Source organism: Ictidomys tridecemlineatus, chromosome 5 (genome assembly GCF_052094955.1).
Source record: "Ictidomys tridecemlineatus isolate mIctTri1 chromosome 5, mIctTri1.hap1, whole genome shotgun sequence".
Classification (NCBI taxonomy): domain Eukaryota; kingdom Metazoa; phylum Chordata; class Mammalia; order Rodentia; family Sciuridae; genus Ictidomys; species Ictidomys tridecemlineatus.
This window is the reverse complement of record NC_135481.1, coordinates 159,807,760-159,831,271: the sequence shown is the minus strand read 5'-3', so window position 1 is coordinate 159,831,271 and position 23,512 is coordinate 159,807,760. Positions and strand designations below refer to the sequence as shown.

The following is a 23,512-nucleotide window of genomic DNA, read 5'->3' as shown; positions in this document are numbered from 1 at the left end:
AGACATATACAGAGAAGGGGGAAAACCTAGAGGGAGAGTGTCTTTCTCAAGGTCTTTCTGTGATATGGTAACAGATATGAGCCACATCCAGGTCTGCCAACTTCCAGGTCAAGTTTATTTCCCAAGTTACCCAGAATCATAGAACAAATGATGGTTTTCTTTAGGTGCTTTAGACAAACTCTCATTATTGTGGTTTCTCTACCTGTCTCTGATACTCAGAGCTGATTCCAAGAATCCTTGGAACAAGAAAGAGGGAAACCTGTTCCATCAGCCAATGGGCATTTACAAGACGTAAGTGGTTCCTCTGTGCCCAGCCTGATCAGAAGCACCAAGGGGTCACAGTGAAAGCCCAATGTACAGGACTAACGATCCAGGTGTAAGGGAAGAAGTAGTTCATAACACAGTTCTGAAGCAACCAGGCGATGAGTAGAATATAAACACCAGTCCAAGAAAGGAGAATAGAGAACGTGGCACAGTATAGATACAAGGCAGACTTCATGGAAGAGGAAAGGGAATCAATGGTTGAATAGAAATTGGGGAAAAGAATAAGAGGTGTTTGTGGAGAGAGGAGGCAATGAGCACCATATAAGCCAAGACAAGAAGAAGGGAAGAAGTACAGATGGAAACAGGGGGTCGAGTCTAGCACGAAGGGTGTGAATGGCTTTCTCACATACATACCTAGGCTGCAGGATGTCTGCATTCTGCAGCACCAGTTTAGGTGTTCCTGTCCCTGGGCCAGCCCAGAAGCTAACGTGTCTCGTGTGTGTCTGTTTGGATCTCCACAGCTACCATTCGCAGAAGGCCTGTACCACTTTTATCACAATGGTCTTGCAAAGGCCAAAAGAAGACGCAGCCTGCATCACAAGCAGCAGCTGGAGAGAGACCCCAGGGTGAGTTCTCCCTGGATAACTGCCTCCCAATCTCCACTGGCACCACTGAGCTCACTCAGTGGGAACAGAAGAGTAGGCAGGGGCTTCTGAAGTCAAGGCATTTAATGGATTATGAGAGAATAAATGGGTCCTTTGCAAAGAGTGGCACTAAGGCCTCTCAGCTCCTGTCTTGTGCATAACAAATAATCCTAGGCCCCTTATAGGGCTGGAAGGGAAGAAAACAAGGACACCACCCCTTCCCTGGCTGTCCTGTCCTCAGTTTTTGTGTGAGAATTTTGGGTTGCATGGGAATATGTTTTGGCCTGTGGTGAATGGGAAAAACACCAAGAAGTTTAAGCAGTTTATTGAAAGTTTCTACTGATGAATCCACATGCTTTGCAGAGATTGCCATCACCCATATTGTGAGTGGGCCAATAGACAATTGGCTCTCCCAACCGGTGGTGGGCTCCTTGGTATCCATGCATGGTTGCAGTAGATACCATTTCAGACTTTCTTTCCACCCCGTATTTTCTCACACCAACCTAATCTACCATGGTATCTCAACTTTCTGCTTGATGCTCATGACCCCAGCTTTTGTTTTTGTTTTTTAATCTTCAATCTTTATCTTACTCTTGAACTTCTTACTCTCTTGAACTCCAGGTGTCATTTCTACTTCCTCTAATGCTCAAGCTTGATTTTCCTCCAACCAAATGTACCATATAAGTCACAAGGCAGCTCCCCTCCCAGTGTTCTTGCTCGCTGCTTTTCAGAATAGAAACTTGGATCATCATTGAATCCTCCCTCTTCCTATCTTTCACCAGCACTGGGCTCCTGTGCACTGATCCAAATGAGTGGATCTGATTTCTCTTAGGCAACTTACAAAGACAGAAAGTAACACCCAAAGCAAGTTGCTTTCTATACATTGAAGGCAATATAACCTCTTTCCCAGGACTCTTGGGAAAGAGCTGGTGGAAAGTGGGTCAGATGTTTGAGTCAGAAATTTGCAGATGAGAACTCTTTTGAACAAATGGAATCTGGAAACTCATTCTTGTGTGACTTTTCATGTGAACATTTTTTTTTCTGCATTTAATTTAGGCTTTAATTAAAGGAATTCACCAACTGACAGGCAGGCAATTTTTCTTTACCTCCGCAACCCAGGTCTTCCAACATGGCCTAGGGTGGAATTTCTGTTCTGAGAAACTACTTCGTTATTGCTTTTGCAGTAAGAGGCCAACTGGCTGGTGCTGCCAGCCAATGCCAACCATTCTTAAGGGGTCTGTTGCAGAAATTGGCAACACTACCTGTGAGAGAAGCCTTCTTTTTCATGTAATAATGGCCTTGGACTTGGCTGTACCAACTCATTGCCTGGGGATACCCTTGATCTTGCCTGTCTCATCTGTGAATCCAAAGTGGTCCCAAGAGGCAAAGATCACTGTGGTGCATTGTGATACTGATGTTTCCCTACATTTCAACTATGCCCTCTGATCTTGCCTTTCATAGCCAATTATTTTCCTTTCATTTAGATATTTTCTTAAAAGTCCCATGGTTTCTCTTCTTCCATGATCAAAGATATGGCCCCAAATTCACTCAGAAACACATCAAAGGAAACCAGAGACAGAAGGAAAGAGATGCTTAACAGACTGGGACTGAGAAGGAGAACTGAGAAAAGTGAAACTAAAAAGCCATTGTTAGGGTCAGAGAGATTATTGGGAGTAGGCTAAGATTTTCTTATTTCAGGGCTTTTTGAAATAATCTATGAAATCCTGATTCTTGTATTATAATGTTTTCCAAAAGAGAGGAAAATAAAGGCTGGGGTCATAGCTCAGTGGTAGAGCTCTTGCCTAGCATGGGTGAAGCACAGGGTTCAATTCTCAGCACTGCATATAAATAAAAAATAATAATAATAAAAAGATCCATTGACAACTAAAAAAAGTTCTAAAACAAAGAGGAGAAAATAAGATGGGTTGGATAATAAACAGGAAGATCAGGCGGGCTGTAGTAATTTTAATCAATGGTTTTTCTTTTCAAAACATTTTCTATTATCACTAGAAATGCACTCATCCCCAGTTCATCACCCATTTAAGAGTCTTGGTACCTGTACTTAATAGAAGTAATCATCTGCCCTGTCCATGAAGACCACAAGAAGATAGTAAGGAAACCTTCTTATCAAGGTTAAATATCAGAGATAATGTCAAAAATAAACTCATCCTAGGAAGATAGATCAGGAAGAAAAATCTCCTAATTCTTTATAAAAAAAAAAAAACGATGAGTACTTTTCCCCAAAATATTAGACTGAAGCCCACACCTCTCCTGCATGATGTTATTAAGGCATCAAATTTTGGCTTCCACTGTCAACAAAATATGGCAACGACTATCCTTAAACATTGACTAGGAACAGTGCAAGGGTAGAAATATAAGGACTCTTCCTTGTGGGCTTGTCAACTTAAACAAAAGGGAAAACATGTCTAGTTTGGGGTTCCCAAGCACATTTCAACAGATTGCAAAAAGACAAGTGTATACAAACGTAGAAAGAAAAGGGGAAGGGAAAAGTAACCAGAAGAAGTGTTGACCTAGGCTTTTCTCTCTTAAGTAGATGTTGTGGGTAATGCTTTATAAGCCAAGAACGCAAGATATTTTATCATTCTCTGAAATACGTTGTCTCCTAGACCTACCAACTATAACTGTGCATGGAACCTCAGCTCAATTTCCTTCTGCCGTCTCTGCACAACTGTCTGGCCTTTCTTATTGTCCATGGGCTTGTGAAGTCCCCTTACATAGCCCAAGGAACCTTTTGCATAAGTGCAAGATGATCTGAGCAGATCATCAGGACTGGACCTACTTATGAAATGTTTTGCCCAAAGAAACCACCAAGATCAGCTATCAACACAAGAAATAAAAAGAAAAAAATGGAAGGCCAAGGTGGCATCTTATTTTGTTTTTGACTTTAGAACAGAAATTTCAATGATGTCTCCCTCATTTTAGCATCTGATTTTTATGTTTAAGGTAAAATAGGGGGAAAAACTAGAAAAGATTTATAAAGTGCTGCTTTCAATATGTTTATATTTGTTTATCAATATGCAGGGATGTAGATTGTTTTAAAGGTACTCTTGTCTTTCTTTCTGCTTAAAAAGTTAGTATGTTGCTGAGCATCATCATTTAGACACTAAAAAAACAATAATTGCATCTTGTTTATTTCTGAAATATCTTTACATACTAGGTATCTGAGTGAATAGTAGCTGCTCAGTAAATGATTGTCAAATGAATACATCATTAATAATTTTTCCCCCGCATTTCAATACATGAAATAGTATTTTTCTCTTCTTGTGACCCTATTCTGAAATATACATCCAGGAAACAGTATAATCTTCTCTCTAGCTTCTCTGTTAGACACATTCATAATCATAGCTAAGAGAAACCAATTGCCATTTCATTACTTCCAAGACTTATCACTAAGAATCCCATGGAGAACCAGTTCTTGATTTCTAAAGTCCAACATACTCAGTTCCTGAACATATTCAGTCATCATACAACCACCAAAGTCATGACAATGTGTCTAGAAAGTTTCAATAGCTAAAATAATTCGAAGATGTAATAAACACCAAACTGGGATGAAATAATAAAACTAAAAATGCTGTCTCTACACCAAGTTCAAAAACAAATATTCTCCACCCAAAAATCTCTGTGAGATTTGTTAAACTTTAGCTGGAACAGGGTCAACAGATCTCAAAGCCAAACCTAATTGTAGTCCACAGTGGATATATTATTCTACATAAATTCTACAAGGACCTGAAAAGTTGCTGAAGATTAGATTTATTTAAGATAATATTTGTTTCTAATTCTGTTGAACCCTACTTGTACATCTGAGATAGTGTTGAAATTAAATATAATTTGAAAAAGAAAAAAAACCATAAATAGAAAGAAGATCAGTAGAGTCTTAGAGGGAGAGGGATGATAGGAGGGGAAAAGGAAGCAATGGGGACAGAAACGGAGCAAATGATATTCCATGCATGTAAGATTAGGTCAAAATGAGCCCTGCAATTATGAAATACTAGAATGCACTCATAGAAGCATTTAAAAAAATGGAGGAGTCACATCGTTCTATGAGTAACACACACTAGTCAAATGGAAGCCAAGTAATTTAGTTAAGAAATAACCTAAATTTCCTTTGTTGAGGGAAATTACATTTGATTCAAGTATTACAAACATTTATTTCTTCTTCTTAGCAATCTTACTAGGCCATGCAATTATCCCTCAAAATCATTTTAAACCTGTTCCAACTTTACAAGACAGGAACCTCTATCTGTCCAATGAGAATGTTCCTTGTTTCCCCATCTGAAAGAATGGATGATAGTTTTGTGTGTTTGACATTTAGGAGCTGTTCCTTTTTAGCTTCTTTTCTCTTCCAAATGTATCCACATGTTTAAATGGCAGTCACATGATCCTGCAAGGACCCATTTCTATTCCTTAAGGATCTATTTCTGGAGGGTTTTAACCACTAAGCCACATTTCCAGTTCTTTTTATTTTGTTTGTTTGTTTGTTTTGAGACAGGGTCTTGCTAAGTTGCTGAGGCTGGCTTTGAACTTGCCTCAGCCTCCTGAGCAACTGGGATTACAGGCCTGTGCCAGCACACCCAGCTATTTGTGGAGGTTTTATATACTACAATAACCCACAAAAGTTAGGTTCACTGGATAATGTAATCACTTCAAACATTTTATACCTTGCCCCCATAAAAAACAATATTTGCAAAAGACAACTTTTTTGTTCTTTGAAATTAATTAGACGTGATTTATGTTATTTGCTTATAAAGGTCTAAGTTAATGAGTGAACCAGACACTCTTCTTCTGCACAATTTGATACTATGGTAATTAATATTGTTTTTGAAAAAGAGATTAATTATCATGGTTGAAGCTCAGATGGTTGACAGAGACTAGGAATGGCTTGTATTTGCTGCACATACTTTTCTGAACTTGCACGAAATCTCACTCAGTGCAGTCATTTAACTATAATTGATGAACACCTTATGCGTAGACAGCTATACATAAACTCCGATTAGAAAAGTTAAGCATTGCTGTTGAGAGAGTGAGATCTTAAGGAACCCATAAACCTACTAGAGCAATAAGAAGCAATGTAGTCACTGTCAACACATATCTTTTCAAAAAGAATATTGAATGCTTAGAAGTTCAAAGCAAGCCAAGAAATTCACATGCTGTCTTCCTCCACGAGTTATATAAGATTTTCGTGGCAATTACTAAGCTCAGTTTCCAATTCCTTTCCCCTCCCCAAACACTTAGCATTAATCATAGATTTATGATAAGGACAGGTCACTTGCAAGCATTTTTTTCTTCAATTTATAAAAGTTAACTATTTTAATATTACTTAGAACAAATACTAGGGAAAAGACAAAAAGAACACCATTGCCTTCTACTTTCAAATGAAAAACGTTTTGGAGAAAAAATATCCTCTTTCACTTTTTTCTTGACCCAACCTTCCCCCAGTACTAAACTGATGGAATTTGAGGCATTTTCTATCTTCGCTGTGAATGCATGTCAGTCAACCCTGGAGGCTGGGGAAAAAAAAAAAAAGGAGTAGTTCAACAGTTTTAGAACCTTTTCAAAAGAATTTATACCCAAAGAATAGGCTGGCTTTATTCTTGTACTTGTTACATCTAAAATAGTCAGGCTTGTGCTTTTAAGACTCTGCTCTAAGAAATGCATTGGAATTCTCCAATTTGTTTTCCAAATGTCTCCTAGAGGGAAAGAAAGAAGCAGATAGATTTGATTAGGTTTTACTTATTAGGAATCATAAGTAAGTAACATGGTAAGTTTATGATTAATATTTTAGCAAACATAATAGTTTTAATAGTATTTTGTATTCCAGCAGGTCTGAAGGATTGCTGTTTCTTTCCACGAATTCTTATTTCCTTCTAGTAGTAGTTGGACCAAGTGTAGTTCATGACTTACAAAAATCCCTGTTGTGGTTGCTCTGTCACTAATTTGCATTTTACCAATTAATTTTCCCTACATCTCTGCATAAAGAAAATTATAGAACAGAAGGAGTGCTAAGGAAACATGAATTTAGTCCTTTGCGTTGAAGCTTTAAAATATGATTTTACCTGTGAGACAAAATAGACCAAGAGAGGGTAAATGACCTCCTTCGGGTCACACAGCCAGAATTAGTAATTAGTGGGAAGAAAACTCTTCTCAACATAAGGTTTAGTTTAAATAAAAATCCAAGTGAGAATTGATAATGCTTATGAACGTGTGGTTCTTTCAAATAAATTGTCCTCACTAATGAACAATTCTCTACATTAAAAATAGTATATAGCAAAAAAAGTGAAGTTACATCTTAAGTTTATGTAATTTACATGAATTCAGTGAGTTCAGCTATAAATGGAAAAAGATAAAAGGAGAGGAAATAACAAGGGTGGGCACTTTGGTTCATCCGCTGCTCAATGCTCATATTCCCTAAAATGATCATGAACAGAGCAATGATGGATTGGCTGAGAGCACAGTTGGCCTCAGTTCCCTGGTAACTCTCATGGCGGGAGGATTTTCCCTTTCTGATGAGAGATTATAGCATTTAAAGATAATACTTTGGGTGCAAAAAATTTCCTGAACACAAACCAAATTCTTCATCTGCTGGAGGAATAAGGGGACATGACTAGAATCTGAAATTTCACACTTAGTATGTACAGAGACACAATATTGGTGGCTAACTTCCCTAAACTTTTTCAAAGTTAATTTTAACCATGCATAATTTCTACTTTACACACTTTAGCATTCAATCCCCTAAGGTATGATTTCTCTAAGAGAAAGTAAACAAAGATGGTATCTTAACTTGGATTTCCTAGAAACAGATTCTAAGATTGGGTGTGGCATGCAGGAGGTTTCTTGGAGAGAAAGGAAAACAGGATTTGGCAGAGAAAGAAGCTGATCTGAAATGTGCTTGCACCATTGGGGCCTCAGTGAACCCTACAGGAAACTTGGAAGCAGGGTTGGCCTTTTGGAGTTATGCTAACTTGAGGCAAAGGCTTTTGTGCCTTGCATCAACTAGATTTTAGTAAGAGGCATTGCCCAGAAAGGGATTTAATTTTAGGTAAGTCACCTCTTCCTACCAAAGGCAATTCTCTTTCCTACCAAAGGCAATTCTCTGTGGAAGACAAACTCTGAGACAAAGTTAGAGGAGATGTGAAACAATTTTGTAAAGACCTGGGGATACATTGCAATATCTTCTAGTTAGTCTTGAATTGCCTTTAGTAAAAGACAAAATCTCACGTTTGGTTCAGGAGACATTTTTTCTGGGAGCCCAATTCCACCCATGAATCAGCCCAAAGGGCAACTGGTAGCATAAAAATGAACACTTATCACCCCTTTAAAAATAATCTTGGGGTCCATACACTGATCCACTGTATTCCATGACTTCCACTTTGTCCTGCTCCTGGTTCATTTTCCTGGTTTGGTGACATATGCCCTTAGGAAGAGCTGAGGTTACTGGGCACTTTTTGTCAGCAAAAAGAAAGTTCCAGTTTACTCAGAGTTGACAAGACTTCCAGGGCCAGAGTTTTTCCTGTGAAACATTGCACTCCATACCCACTCCCTCTGTCTCCTCCAGTTGCCTCTAATTCAGAGCATAAACACATATCTGTGGCACATGACCTTGACCACATTTTGAGCCCAAATAGCAAAGCTTTGAGACCCAAGTAAAGCAGTTCCTTACTTCACCTCCCATCTGGTGGCCAAATTCATTTTCAGGACACCATGCCAAGAAGTCAGCAGCTGTTCATAAGCCATGCATTTTGAGAGTGACTTGGCAGCATCAGAAGAAGGAGAAACACCGTAGCGGGGTGGGGAGAAGCAGCAGAGGGAGATGTCTGCATTGATGCCCGACCTGTGGGAAAAACTCATCTGCCCTAATCTGCTGGTTTTATTATACAGCAGGGAGCGACTTTCAGCATCTCCTCTGGGCTTTGCAGATGTGCCTGGCTTCCCGCCTCAAAGTGCTGCCGCTGGTGCTATAATTAACTATTTGTGGGGAACTGGGGAGAATTATTTACTACAGCTTTAGAAAGACAGGGGAAAAGCTGCTAATGAGTAAGCCTGGTTGTTTTCCTAGACGTGAGCACATTTTTAAATGCACGGCCATGCTTCCTAAAGAAGCAGGAACACTGGTGCACGGTGGGGGAGTGATGCCAGCAAGCCCAGAGCTCTCCACGCAGGTTTAACTTTCTTTGGATGAATTCAGACAAGCTGTCGTGTAGATAAAAGCAACATGGAGAAAAGTGGCTCTGTATCATTTTTCTAACCCCCAAAATGCAAACTCTCAAATCGTGAGTTGGCCAACTTATAGGACTTCCTGGGAAAAAAAAAAAAAAAAAAAAAACCTTCAATGAATGTAGGGCTAATCTTTTCTGATCTTCCTCAGCTGATTTCTTGAGCCTTCCCCCAAGATGCTAAAGGAAGAAAGGAAGTATGTTTGTGGACCTGAAATGCCTCCTTATAACTTCTAAAAATGAATATTTTGTGTATGGTTATTAAATGCACCGTGTAACTCCTTTAACTGCTTGATAGCAACTCATTTATTCATTCATCAAGTGTTTACTGAGCCCATACTACATGCCATGCACTGTTCTGGATCCTGAGATTCAATAGTGAACAACAACAGCAACAAAAATATTCTTGCTGTGGGAACAAAGGAGAAAAAGAGATGAACAAAGCAATAACATGACAGGGTCTTAAAAAAAAGAAAAAAGTATTAAGGTGATGAATAGAGCAGAGAGAGGGAAAGAGTAAGCACCATGAGAGAAGTGTTTCTATTTTATAAAAAGCATCCAGGATTGTCTACTATGATATAGTGTCATTTAATATAGACCCAAAGGAGACAGAGAAGATATGCACATAAGTATGTGGAGAAAGAGAGGAAACATCAAGAGGAAAGGCTTAGAGTCTGGGGCACACTTAGTGTGTTCCAAAAACAGCAAGAGTACCAGTAAGACTGAAGGAGTGGACCAGGGACAATGAGAGGGGAAAGGGAGCAAGACCAGGGACAATGTTGACATTCAGGGTTAGAACTTCAGATTGACTCTAAATGAGATGGGATTTATCTGACTCCGGGTAAATAACAAGACTACAGGGTAGGGCTGGAGGGGAAGCAATTGGAAGTTAGGGAGATCAGAATCAAATGAATATTATATTTTAGAAGAGAAAGGCTAGTGGCTTGGGTCAGGGTAGAAGTGGAGGAGGTGATGAGAAACAAGTCAGACTTGGGGGATATTGTAAAGTGAGAGTCTTCCAATTTGCTGATGGTTTTATTGATAAATTAGTTGAGAAGTGGAAGGGAAAAGGAGAAGGAAAGTGAGACAGCTGTCAGCCTGATTTATTATGGGATGGAAGTAGCACTTGTACGAATGGAAAAGAGGAGTAGGTTGGTGGGTAGTACGCAGGAACTTAATCGTTTGGTTTTAAGCATGTTAACATCTGTGGTTTCTTTTAAGTATCCAAATGTAGATACAAAATAAACACATGGATGTAAAAGTCTAGCAGAGAAGTCAGAGTTGGAGATATCAATTGGGAGTCATCCATATATTAGTAGTGTTCAATGGATTTCAGAAAGAGTTCTTCAAATAATTTCTTTGTTAAGATTCAAAAATCTATCCAGAAAGTAATTGCTCACTCTTCAAACTACTACTCCAAAATGAATTTTATTCAATACTTAGGTAGAGGAAACTATAAATGTCCTTAATGATGATATAAACAAATAGTTAAAATATCTATCTACTCATAGAATATTCTGAAAATAATGTTTTGTGAGGCAAAAGTAGGTTGGAAGTCACAGATGCTCAGAAATGTTTAAAAAGATTCTCCAGAACTCTCCATAATTATTTTTAAATTGCTTCAGTTGTTTTCCCTTTATGATGCCTATTGACATATTTGTGATCACATATCTATCTATAAACAGGCTTCATGTTCTTTTATCCAAATCAGGAATTTTGAAAATGAGCGGAATTGAATTCCTGCCATTTTCAGTCATTTCAAAATCTTGTGGGTTCAGGAGAGGATAAGAGGAATGAAGCTAGGTCTAGAAATAAGTAAACAGCAGTTAGACAAAGAGATTCATGTCTGAATAACAACTCAATTGCTGGAGTTTATCTAATTGCTTTGCCTTTATCTGTACTGAAAATGTTGTGTTTTCCATCTTCTCTATGGCAAGCATGTCCCATTTAGCAATAAAGAACATATTGCCTGAGAGAAAAACAGGTAAAACAAAACAATTTTCCATTTTCCATCCTCCTAAAAGAGGAGAACAACCCTCCCCAACTATAAAGCATTTCTTAATGGATGTTAGTTTTTGTAAGGACACCTCTTTGAATCCACATGAGAAAACCCTCCTCTAGAGAACAGAAGAAAGGAACAGCAATTAAAACCTATTGCGTAGAAATTGTGTATCAGGGAGAAAGGGAGTGTGAGGGCAAGTCCAGTTGGAGTTCATGCTGGGGTTCTAGTAACAGTTCTGACACCAAATAAATGTCTTCTTGTATGAACCACTTTATCTTCTTGTTTCCAGTTTCCTTACTTATATTTTGAGAATCATGGATCATCTGGTCTCTAAAATGCTCCTTAGATCTTCATGTCCTTAATTCCAGAGATAAACCTGAAGTGTTTCCACCTGATGAAGGTCAAACTCAGGACTGAAATGTAATATTCTCATGAGTTTATGATCCTTTCTTTTATATATCTTTATTTTTATCTGAGAAAAGGGGATTTTCTTTAAACCAATTTTCTGAAATATTTGGAGAACTACCATTTATATGTTAGTCTCTTTATCTTTTAGAAAATAATATCAAATCTTGTGTTCAAACCAGTTCAGTAGAGTTCTTTTTTTTATTTCTTACATACATGACAATAGTTGAGTGCATTACATTCATAATTATCCATTCACAGCACAATTTTTCATAATTCTGTATATAGAGTATATTCACACCAAATTATGCCATTATACATGAACTCTCTTATTTTTTTGCATCACAATTCTTAATACACCTTTATACCACAATTTATCATATCTCTGTTTGTATATAAGGTATGTTGATACCAAATTCACATCTTCATACATGTATATTTTGTATAATGATGACTGTCTTCTTCCACTATGAGTTCTAAAATTCCATTTCTTGCCTCAAGGGAAATGTTAGATGACGGGGTAGAGGTTATTCATGCACTTAAAGGTCATAGCTCCTTTATTGTGTTTTGTAAGTTGAGGTTCTGTGTAAGGTTTCACTTGATATGGTGGGTATAGAGGAGTTGGGTTTCCTTCAACTGTGAAATAAAGTTTGAAAACCATTGCTTTTTAAACTAGTCTTGTTATCCAACCCCACCAATCCATACATCCAACAGAAATCACAAACTGAATGCCCAGAGAGGTCAGGCAAGTAGATTTCAAATCTAGGTGGGCCAGAGAAAAACAAAGCAGTAACCCAAGCAAGAGGGTAAATGATATAATTATCTTCTACTTCTGTCTGGGGAACACAATAGGAAATGGAGGAGGCTGTAAAGAATCAGAGAATAGACACACTGTCAAAACAAAGGAAGCAAATCATCTTCCTCAGCTGTTACCTCCAAAATTGGAAGCCCATAGTTGTCAGATCTACTAATTTCTAAAAAAAGCAAATTACCAATATTTGTGTAGAATCTTTAATCTTTGGGAAATTATTAGTGTCTAAATCAAAATTTCTTAACACACTGTCCAAGCTAAAAATGAAGATGGCAGGGGAGGGGAGGGGATGGGGGATAGTAGAGGATAGGAAAGGCAGCAGAATACAACAGACACTAGTATAGCAATATGTAAAACAGTGGATGTGTAACCGATATGATGCTGCAATCTATATACGGGGTAAAATGGGAGTTCATAACCCACTTGAATCAAAGTGTGAAATATGATATGTTAAGAACTATGTAATGTTTTGAACAACCAGCAATAAAAATTAAAGAAAAAAAATATGTCAGTAGAATAAGTTTGACCTTAGACCACTATGTCACAATCCCCATCTACAACTTTCCAGAATGGGATGAGCCAGCATCCAGAAAGACATCTCTATGGCCAGTCCTTGACTTTACTCTTTGTCAAGGTTGTCCACCTAAACAATCCTCCTCAAAGAAAAAACAGTGAAATAAAATAAAATGAGGAAAGAAAACAAAAATTAAAAGACAAAGAAAACATATTTAAAGACAAAATGAAAAGAAAGGAAAAAAACAGAAGATAAAAACATCTCTTCCTCAAGGTAGATCCAAATCTACCTCCTTGCCAATTTAATCCACAATCCAGGTTGTGTTTTCTAGGCAAAATGATTCCATCTTCCATGCAAGAGCCCTTCAAATATTTGAAAATAATTATCATGCACCTGAAACTTAAACATTTCTGGTCCTTCCACATGTTTGAATTGAACTTGGTAATTATCTTCTGTGCCTTCCAATCACACATCTCTGAACATTGTTGGAACTGAATACACACACCATGCAACTATTCTCTGATGATTTCAGAGTAGTACTGGACTCAGTATCTGCATCTTTATGTATTTTTAAAGCTACTCCTCTCCTAACACATTCTAAGATTATTTTAGCCTTTTTTTGGAAGTTATAGATCTTATTACTGACTAATATTGACAATATAATTAACTAAAATTCTTATGCCTTTATCAAATGCACTGATAATCAATCCACCTTGGAGGTACTGGTCTTAAAACAAGGGACTTAGATTTACTTTTTGAATTTTTCATATCCTTGGAGTTCATGCTGACCTATTAAGTTTTTGGATCCAGACCCAGTCTCCTTCCCATTTTCCTGCCATCAATAATTTTGATCAGCATCAATATCTGAAACCACTTGTTAAAAAATAAAAGTTGAATGGACAGAAAAAAATACTAAGCTCAAAACCCTTTGTCCAGGATGACATAAATCTATTAACATAGACTCCAAGGGATATCTCACACTGACCCCATATTAAAAGGACATTGTAAAGCACCCAAAGTCCCTAAAACATCATTCAAGTTAAATGAAAAAGCAGAGTCTCACAAGGGAGTCTATTTGAGGACTGTATTTATACAGCTTAACAGCATGGCTCTGAAGCTAGTTGATTTGTTTGTGTATATTGCTGTCTGGGAAATCAGTTTATTTGCCATGGAGCAATCTAATTCAGTCATTCACATGACCAAAATCACCAGACCCACCAGTTTTCAATCTGGTCCTTTGAGGCAATTTGAATTTAGTTGATAACTTGTTCACACACCTGCAACTGTTTCATGTTGAATCATGAAAAATTTTAATCAGAGAACCAAAATCAATGGATAATTGCTAATCATGAGAGTACCAGGTGGCTCTTAAGTGTGGGCCAAATCAAATTTTTATAAAACTTAATAAAGTGATTCCTTTTAAATGAGTAAGTCAAGACATCTCAGAAGTAGACTATCAGCTAAGGATCTTATTCTTCACAGCTAAATTATAACCTACCATCTAACTTATATCAGTGCTCTCAAAAAATATTCTAACACTTATTCATCTGACATGGGCAAGTTACTTAACTTTCACCAATCATCTCCATTGAACCATCTCTATCATTAAATAACAACAAAGTCCAAATGACTGGAAATAAATTGCCTTAACTTTTAGTCTCTATCATGGAATCACAAGGAAAGTGCCAATATCTGCAAATAAATGCCTGAGACCTCAAAGCTGGAATAGTGACTTCATCTTTGAAAGGGCACATTACTTTCATAAATACATTACAACTCTTTACCAGAGGAGAAAAGGTGACGGTGTCATCTACTTCTTCTGCATGCTCTCCCATTTAATTCTCTACTTACTCTCCTTGACTGGCCCTACACACACACACACAAAAAAAAAAAAATCAGTGCAAATTAAGACAGTGCTCCTCATACTGTATTATGTTAGAGTCCTTGAATTTCCTACCAGAATATTGTGAATAGCAAAAATATTAGTTTGGATAAAACAGGCTATGCTACAAAAACCAAATTGGTCCTTAAATCCCCTTGGTTTTCTTCTCCATCCTGCCACAGGTACAGCATGGGTTCATACAAGTTCTGATTCACATAATGTTTCAGTAGCTGATGATTTTTTTAAGGTTTCACCACCTTGACAGGCCACTCCCCTAATACATGGCTTCCAGGGCACTGGCAGAGAAAGGAGAAATAGAAGCTCAGTGAGCTCAACCCACGTGTAAATGCCTTAGCTTAGAAATGGCAATGTTACTCTCCTCTAATTGCCCAGAAATAGGCGCAATGCATGTCTTCATGTGCTGAGGATGGAAAGTGTAGAACTCCCTTTGCTCAGAAAAGAGAGACAAATTGGATATAGGAAGAAGTAGAAAGCTCTTACACAGAGTTTCTTTTTAAATTGAAATACACACACACACACACACAAGTTCTCTTCCTTGGTGAGTCCTTGGGATTGAGACTTGTCTTTAAACTGAGTATTTAATTATGCTGACAACAAATACTTAGCTGCAATCTCTGGCAAAGGAGAAAGTATAAGGCATTTGGGCTAAATGTGGCACTTGTATTTCCCCAAGAGGTCTAGAGCAACACCTCTCATCACAGGTGCTTCCGCACTGTTACTGGTACCTCCTCTATCAATGATAGCATTGAGTTCTCCACTCACTTGGCATCTCTGTGACTTTATATTTAGCAGAATGTGATGGTGTCATGCTATGCCAGCTCTAGGTAGAGACCCCACCTGACCTGATGGCTTCTACTCCTTTCTCTTGGAAGTCAACTGCTAGGTAGCAAGTGCAATCACCCTGAAAATACCACATTGTGAGAATCCTAAGCCAGGTGCAGAGGTCCATGTGCTACAGGAAAAATAAATGGCCCAGGTGAGGTACATCAAGATACGAGCCATGTAAATGAAGGTATCATCCTGGAAGAGGATCTTTTAACTGTAGTGACTCCAACTGGTGCTACCTAGAGAGAAATCATTCAGTCATGTCCCTTCTGAATTCCTGACCCAAAAATCTTGAGCCAAATAAAATGGTTGATTTAAGCTTCTAATCTTTGGCATAGTTTACTAAGTGCAGCAATAGTAACAAGACAAAGGTATCTTCCCATCAGTTCAGGTGGAGATGAGTGGTGGAGAATGAATCCTGGCATGGAGCATAGTGAAGTAGGCAGACAGGTGAATCCTGAAGATGTTGCGCCCTGGCTGTCTACAGCAGGTGGGGTGTTGTCTTTTAAGTTATGCTACTTCTTTGGCTATTATTGCTCCTGTGGCATGATTTATGTTTAACTTGTAAATTTGTTTTAGTTTTACAGTTAGCATTAGGATAAGCACTAGGAGTTGCTATAGTGGGATGTTGAATAAATGCCCATGTGTTGCACATTTAGTCCCCAGGATGGTGCTATTGGGAGTTGATGGGACGTTCAGGGGTAGGAGTTCTGGTAGATCATTAAGTCTTTGGGGGAATACTCTTGAAAGGAATAGTGGGACACTGGCCCCTTATTCTTCCTCTCTCTGCTTCCTAGCTCATGATATAAGAGGTTTTGCTTTATCTGCATTCCTGCTGCCTTGCCAAAGGCCCAAAACAATGAGGTCAATTGATGTGGACTAGAACCTCCAAAAAACTGTGAGCCAAAAAGAATCTTGTCTCTTCATAAGTTAATCATCTCTGGTATTTTGTTATAGTGATAGAAAACTAACACAGGAGTTGTTACCTGATTTTATTTTGTGCACATTTTAAATAATATATCAATATTAAGAAACCAATGAAAATGTTTTTCCTTGTGAAAGAGTCCATTCCTTGTTTAAGTTCATTTAAGTTTAAGAAATCAATGCATTTGAAAAATATCTAAAAGAAGTGAGACTTTGCAAAGTGTGAACTTTGGTGTGAGACAAAACCAAGGTATCCCTTGTAGTGCACTGACAACAGCAGGTAACAGAAAAAGTGGAAAGAACAGCATGTGCAACAGAAAAAGTGGAAGGAAGAATCTGGAGCTGGGAGTTCTAATCACAACTCTACCATCTATTGACTTTGTGACCTCCAAAGTCCCCATTTGTGAAATGATGAATGATATCAACTGTGCTTATTTCCTGTGGTTACTGTGGTCATCCAGTCCAATGGAAAGGAGAAGTCTTCGCACACTCTGAAGTGTTCCTGTTGTTCCTAGAGATCCAGGGCAGCATTTTGTTCTTCTAATTTTATTTTAAAGAAAATACATGATTCAATGTTATTTTAATATAATTTTTACTGTGCACATATTTATCTATTCATCAATCTATCCATCCCTACAGGGCAGCATTTTAAATTGTGTGCTGACAAATCTAAAAATAACCTAAAACTGTGTAGGAACTGAGTTTAAAAGAAACTCAACTAAAACTATTTCTTAAAATTCAAACCACGCATAATCAAATAGTGAATTTCATGGGATTCAAATTTTCTTTGAAGTGCAGGGGAAACTTACAGTATGTTGGGCTCTCTCACACTGCTTGATCTGGGAGTGGGAGGGAAAGTGAAGTCAGAGCTCTATTGCTCCTCTCTGATTCCCTATAGTCTCCTAGTCTTTCTGGAGTGTAAATTCATGGCCAAGATATGAGCTTTGGATAAATTTCGATTTTAATCTCAGGTCCATCACTCCACTTTCCAACCATTTAACTTCTCCTAACCTCAGATTTAAAATGTGCTTAATAATAGCAGCACCAGTCTCAATGGTTAATGTGAACACTAAATAATACGATGCCCAGGTAAGTGTTCAGAGAATGCTGGTACTTTGTTCTCTAGCATTTAACAGTGGCTGGTACTGGCTTCTGAAACTTATCTCTGTGTGAGCAATGATTGTTCACTGCTCTCCTTTAACAATGTTACATGTGTCAAAAAAAAAAAAATAACATGAGTAGGTAATTTTATTTTCATTGTTATTTTACCAAAATAATACAGCTTACAGTTTTAAAAATCATGTGCTAGACTTACAATTAAAATATCCTTCCAGTATGGTTAAATACATCTGATAAACTATCCATTGCTTTTTTTTTTTTTAGTTAAGTCATTCATTTCAAAGTCACTCTACAGTGGCTGCTCTCTGGACCAGCTCAGAAGGGTTGTTATCCTAGACTTCACTCTTACTCCAGGAATCCCCTTTGGACTCTTCAGTGTTGGATACCTCTTTCCCAGATCACCTAACATTCCTCTACCTCAGATTACTCTATCATTTGGATAAAGAATGTCCCTCCTGGGAGATGATGTTTTAGAACTTTTGTTCTACATTACTTCATTGATAGTTTGGCAGGTTAATGATTATCAATTTGGAATAAACATCTCTCAGAATTGAACGTATTACTCCATTATCTTTGGTTATGGTGGAGCTGTTGATAGGTCTAAAATCATTCTGATTCCTAGTTTTTTTTTCCTTATATATGTCTTTCTCTACAGAATTGCTTCAGTTCTTAGTTATCTGCATTTTATAGTGCAATTCATTTCTTTCTCTCTTCTCTCCCTCCCCACCCCCTGCTTTTTTTTACTTTCATTTTTTTTCATGAAAGGTAGGTGTTTTATTATTAACATTTGAATATTCACTTGCAAGGCTTTCAAATGTTTTAAACTTAAAGTGTCTCTTAAAGCATATGGTTCTGTGGCCCATTTATCTTCAAATATCCTTGCTTCTCTGATAAAATTGGTGAGTCTACTCTTGAAGGGTTGATTCAACTGCTTTTAAAAGAATACCTTTCGTTTTTTAATCACACAAGTATCATATGAATGTATTTTTGTGCTAAAAGTCCAGACAAATTTAGAATGTAAAAAAAAATGTTCTTAACTCCTATCAATCTCATTCTCCTCAGAGAAGAAAATAGTTAAGTTTAATATGTAGCTTTCAGACATTTTATCATATGTCTACTTGGATATATGCATACACATGGAAAGAGAGAGTTTGTCAAACGTATTTAAATAAAAATTGGATCATATTATATATACTACTTTTCAAAATATGTTTTTTCCATTTAGAAATATTTCTTAGAGAACTTGACTTATAAGTACACAGGTATTGAACATTTTCTGATCAACTATTACATAATATTTATTTAACTATTAACCAATTGATGGAAGTTTAAGAGGCTTCAAACTTTTCACTTAAAAACAACATTCCATGACCCTTTGTGCACACCCTTTGTGTAATAGTTTCTTTGGGGTAACCACCAGATCCAGAATTCATGGGGCAAATTTGTGTTTTGGTTCTAGATTAATGGTTATGCTTCATCCCAAAATGACGCCTCATAGAAATCTGACGTGGGCCCCTTGTGTTTCCTCCCCATCGTCCTCAGATGCACCCAAAGGACTTTCACTGGTGCTCTTAGTGATTATGTTTGTCCCCATTTAATTTCATCTTTCTTGGGGATAAGCTCAGCAACTGTTGAGATATTTGATCTCCAATGTTCCTAGGATCAACACCGCCATACTATAGACCAGCAAGCTGGATCCTGCATCCCATGCACCTTGACATAGCACTCAATGGAACACAATGATGAATTCTAACAGTCTGAGGGAGCCTATGCCTGAAAATAGTGGGAATGGGCAATAAGAAGGTCTATTGTTCCAAACCTCTTCAAGTGCAGAAATGTTCCAGCAATCTGTTAGATCTACCTAAAACAAACAGAAGAGTTTTCATTAACTCCTCCTGCCAGAAAGTGATAATAAGGTACAAAATGATACCTGAGTAATTAATTGACTCCATGTACCAGTAGGCTTTCTAGTTGCAAAAAAAAAAAAGTACATCTGCTAATAAAATGTGGCAAATGATAAAGTCCCAACTCCACAGTTTGCAGGTCCTATGTTTGCTCTAAAAATCAGTGATTCTGATTTGCTTTTCAGTAACCTCACATGATTGCTCCCACCACTCCCTGCACTTCCATTTGGCTGACAGGTCTTAACAAGTGATATGATGACAACTTTGAACCAAATCTGACCTCCTGCCATCTTTGCCTTCTCCTTCTCCTCCCTGGGGATTTCCTCCATCTCCCTTTTTAAAGTAAATATTTTTACTCAAATATGTAGTGACTCAGGTGAAGTTTACCATCAAGACTCCACCCTTTGCATTTGAATTGAGCCTAGGACACTCCTCCTTGGTGGACTTGGTGGACATACTGCCTGTGTCAACTACCCATCTACTATGCAGTTTGGGGGGGACAACCAACCTCTTAGTCCTCCCAACTGTGAGATGGAATTATATTTCTCCCTTATCCACAATGATCCTTCACTTTATATCAGCCCTCCTTGAACTTCCTTCTAATTTAAATGCTTTCCCATAACCCAGATAAAAAGTGAAGTCCAGGAGAAAAGCCACTGAATGAAACTGGGGTACTTTATACAGCGATTTTCACCACTTGCTGTGACACCTTATTCCCCTGAAGATGCTGAGATTATCTCAAGGACCCTTCACCGAGCTATATTATTAGTTCATCATGGCTAATCTGGGCATGCAAATGACTAAGTATAAGAATTTCTCCCTATTCTAATTAATCTTCCCAATTCATATGAAAAACTGGCGTTGGATTCTCATCATTAGCCAGCCCTTTATCCTATACCATCAGCCCTTTATGTCCATGGGTTCCTCACCTCCAGATTCAACCAACCACAGGTTGAAATATTAAGAAAAAAAAATGCATCTGTACTGAACAGGCACAGATTCTTTTCTCGTGTCATTACTCCCTAAACTATACAATATAGCAGCTATTTACATTTTATAAGGTATTGTTAATAATCTAGAGATACTAAAAAGTATACAGGAGAATATACATTGGTTAAATATCATTAATACATCATTTCATATAAAGGACTTGGGCATCTGCAGATTTCGTTATTTATACTGGGTCTTATACCCAAACCCCTGTGGATACCAAGTGATGACTGTGCTCATCTTTATGTTGCTGCTCCCTGTCGACTGTTGTGAATGCCTTATTTGTTAGCTAAGCCACTGCAGGTCATGGCCCTCTTGTGCAGCAAGCAAGATATTACCTTTTCTTGTAGGAATGTGCACATCCTGAACTCTCTGAACATTGCCTTGTCACCCTCACCTGAGTCTCATGTTTACTGCTTCGACCAGTGGATAAAGGCCCTCTCTCTAAATTTCAGGGAAGCTGTTGTCCCACCTGGCTATCTGTAGAATGGTGTTTCCCAATAAACCACCTGGCTATCCTCTTTGGATACCACCTTCTCCCTATATCATTCTCAAATTTTGAGACTGCTAGTGCCATAAGCAGAATACATCACTGTTGTTTTCTACTTTGGAACATTCTCTGTTAGTCTGAGTCCATCTTTCAGAAATTTCTCATGATCTATGCTTCCACTGAAGAGACTCTTTCTTGTTTTCCAAAGAAGTTAAAGATAGCTTGCTCAATATCCCCGCCCCTGTGGTCCTACTTTGACTTGAAAGAGAATACATCTTGGCCTCCAATAGTTAAGTGCCATCTCGAGATCCCTTGCATTTGATCTAACTGTGTATGTGCTTATTGAATTGGCCCATGTCTTTTGGAGATTCTGATGGGGTAGTGGTCATGTCATTCTGTAATATGTAAGTATTTGAAGGAGGAGGAAGCTGGGAATGGGGAATCTAACATTTGTGTCAATTTCTATGTCACCTTAAGTAGAAACACCTGTGTCTTTCATTGGTGATGCTTACTTTTGACCCTAATATTATCTTCAGCCCATGGACTGTTCTTTTCAAAGACAGGCTTACTCAAGGAAAGCAAGAGGGAGGCACTCATTGTTGTATCAAATACAGGTAACTCAATGCCCATGTAAAACCTGCTCCTCATCTCAGCTCAAGATGAAAAGAACATCTCCAAAGGAAGCTTAAAGAACAGACACATTAATTAAAAGAAAGGTTTTTAAAAAAATATTTTTCTAAGAAGTGCCTAATAACTAATGGACAAGTGAAGGAGACTCATTAATGAGAAGATTTCCTTTGAAAGAGCACACACACTGTGAATAAAAGTGTTATGCCAGGCTTTTTTTTTTAATAAAGTGAGACCTTTTGTCTTTTTCTTATTAATAACATGGACTAGAGAGAATGAGTCTGAGGGAGTCTTGGAGATAAGCTACCATGATTTGAAGACTATTCAGATCTTAGGGAGTTTTGTATTATTATTTCTCTCAATCCTAGGGGAACTTTTTTCCATATGGTTTATTGCCTTATATAAATAATGGTTAGGATTGGGGGTCCCCTTAGGGAGCTAGACCTAAGTGTAGTGACTCATTAGCCCACTTAATCATGAACTGTTTATCAGGACAACGTCTATGAACTTCTTGCCCCATTGGTCAACTGGACAAGGACTCTGATCACTTTACTCAAGATACTACGTTCACATAGGAAAGATAAAAGATACTATGATACACAGATGGAAGGAAAGACAGACACATAGACAAATGAATAATGGATAATCAAGATACGAGTAGATACTAGGTATAGAGATAAAGATATTAGAGAATAATGGAGCGAAGGAGAGGGAGAGGGCACAGGGGTAGGAAGGATCGTAGAAGGAATTAATACATACATGACTATACAACCAGTGTGATTCTACATCGTGTACAACCAGAAGAATGAGAAATTATGCTCCATTTATGTATGATGTGTCAAAAGTGTGTCCTACTGTCATGTATAATTAATTAGAACAATTTTTTTAAAAAAAATAATAATGGAGGACTACATGCTATTGAGAAATGTAAAATAAAAAAAATCCAGTCATCTCTGAACATCTCTGGGGAATTGTTTCCAGAACCTCCAAGGATATTAAAGTCTGCAGATGCTCAACAACCTGACACAAATGATGCAGTATTTGCACCAAATCTATATACATCCTTCCATATACTTTAAATCATCTCTAGATTACTTATCATGCCTAATATAATAAAAATGTAAATGCTATGTAAATAGCTGTTATGCTATATTGCTTAGCAAATAAGGCCAAGGAAGAAAATCTGCACATGTTCATTACAGATGCGATTCTTAAAAATAATATTTTCCATCTGCAGTTGGTTGAACCCATGGATGTGGATCCTTTGAGTATTGAGGAATGACTACATTTTCACACATGGGGGCATGAAGGGCAAGTTTGAATTCTTAAGAAGATTTCTAGGACACATGGAGTAACGTGTAGGATTTGCGCGATAAGTTGAGATTCAGAACACATTTCACTACACTCTATCATGTGAATACACACAGAAAAAGCCTCAGAATCTCCAAAAGACACTGACCAATTCAATAAACACATATATGGCCGGATCACGTGCAAGGGATCCTGAGGCTGGTCCCTAAGTATCTGGGATCAAAATATGTGAGCAATTAAAAAATTTCTTAGATTGGTTCTAATTTCTCAGTATTTCTCTGCCAAGCCAGAGTATGACCACTGCAGGATTTCATGGGTACGTTTATTTATTTATTTATTTATTGACTGATTGATTGATTGAAAGATGCTTAAGGTTTCACTTTCTGGGACCAAAGAATTACATAACTAGCAATGTTGTCGTGCAAAGAAAAGAGACAGGAAACAATTGGATCTTGGGTGCTGGCACTTCCAGATGCTTACCTCACCCACATCAAAACAGCAGCCTCCTTTAGTTTTGGGTCAGCTAAAGCAGCAATCACTTACCTACA

The 23,512-nt window shown here is 37.8% G+C and overlaps 1 protein-coding gene across 1 annotated transcript in view; it reads left to right on the top strand.

Annotated features, from left to right (window-relative positions):
* Pcsk2 (proprotein convertase subtilisin/kexin type 2) overlaps positions 1 to 23,512 on the top strand; it is a 255,395-nt gene that overhangs the window by 28,117 nt on the left and 203,766 nt on the right. Inside the window, exon 2 of the mRNA XM_013356426.4 lies at positions 786 to 890. Within this exon, the coding sequence (XP_013211880.3) occupies positions 786 to 890 (105 nt within the window). The remainder of the gene's footprint in view (positions 1 to 785; positions 891 to 23,512) is intronic.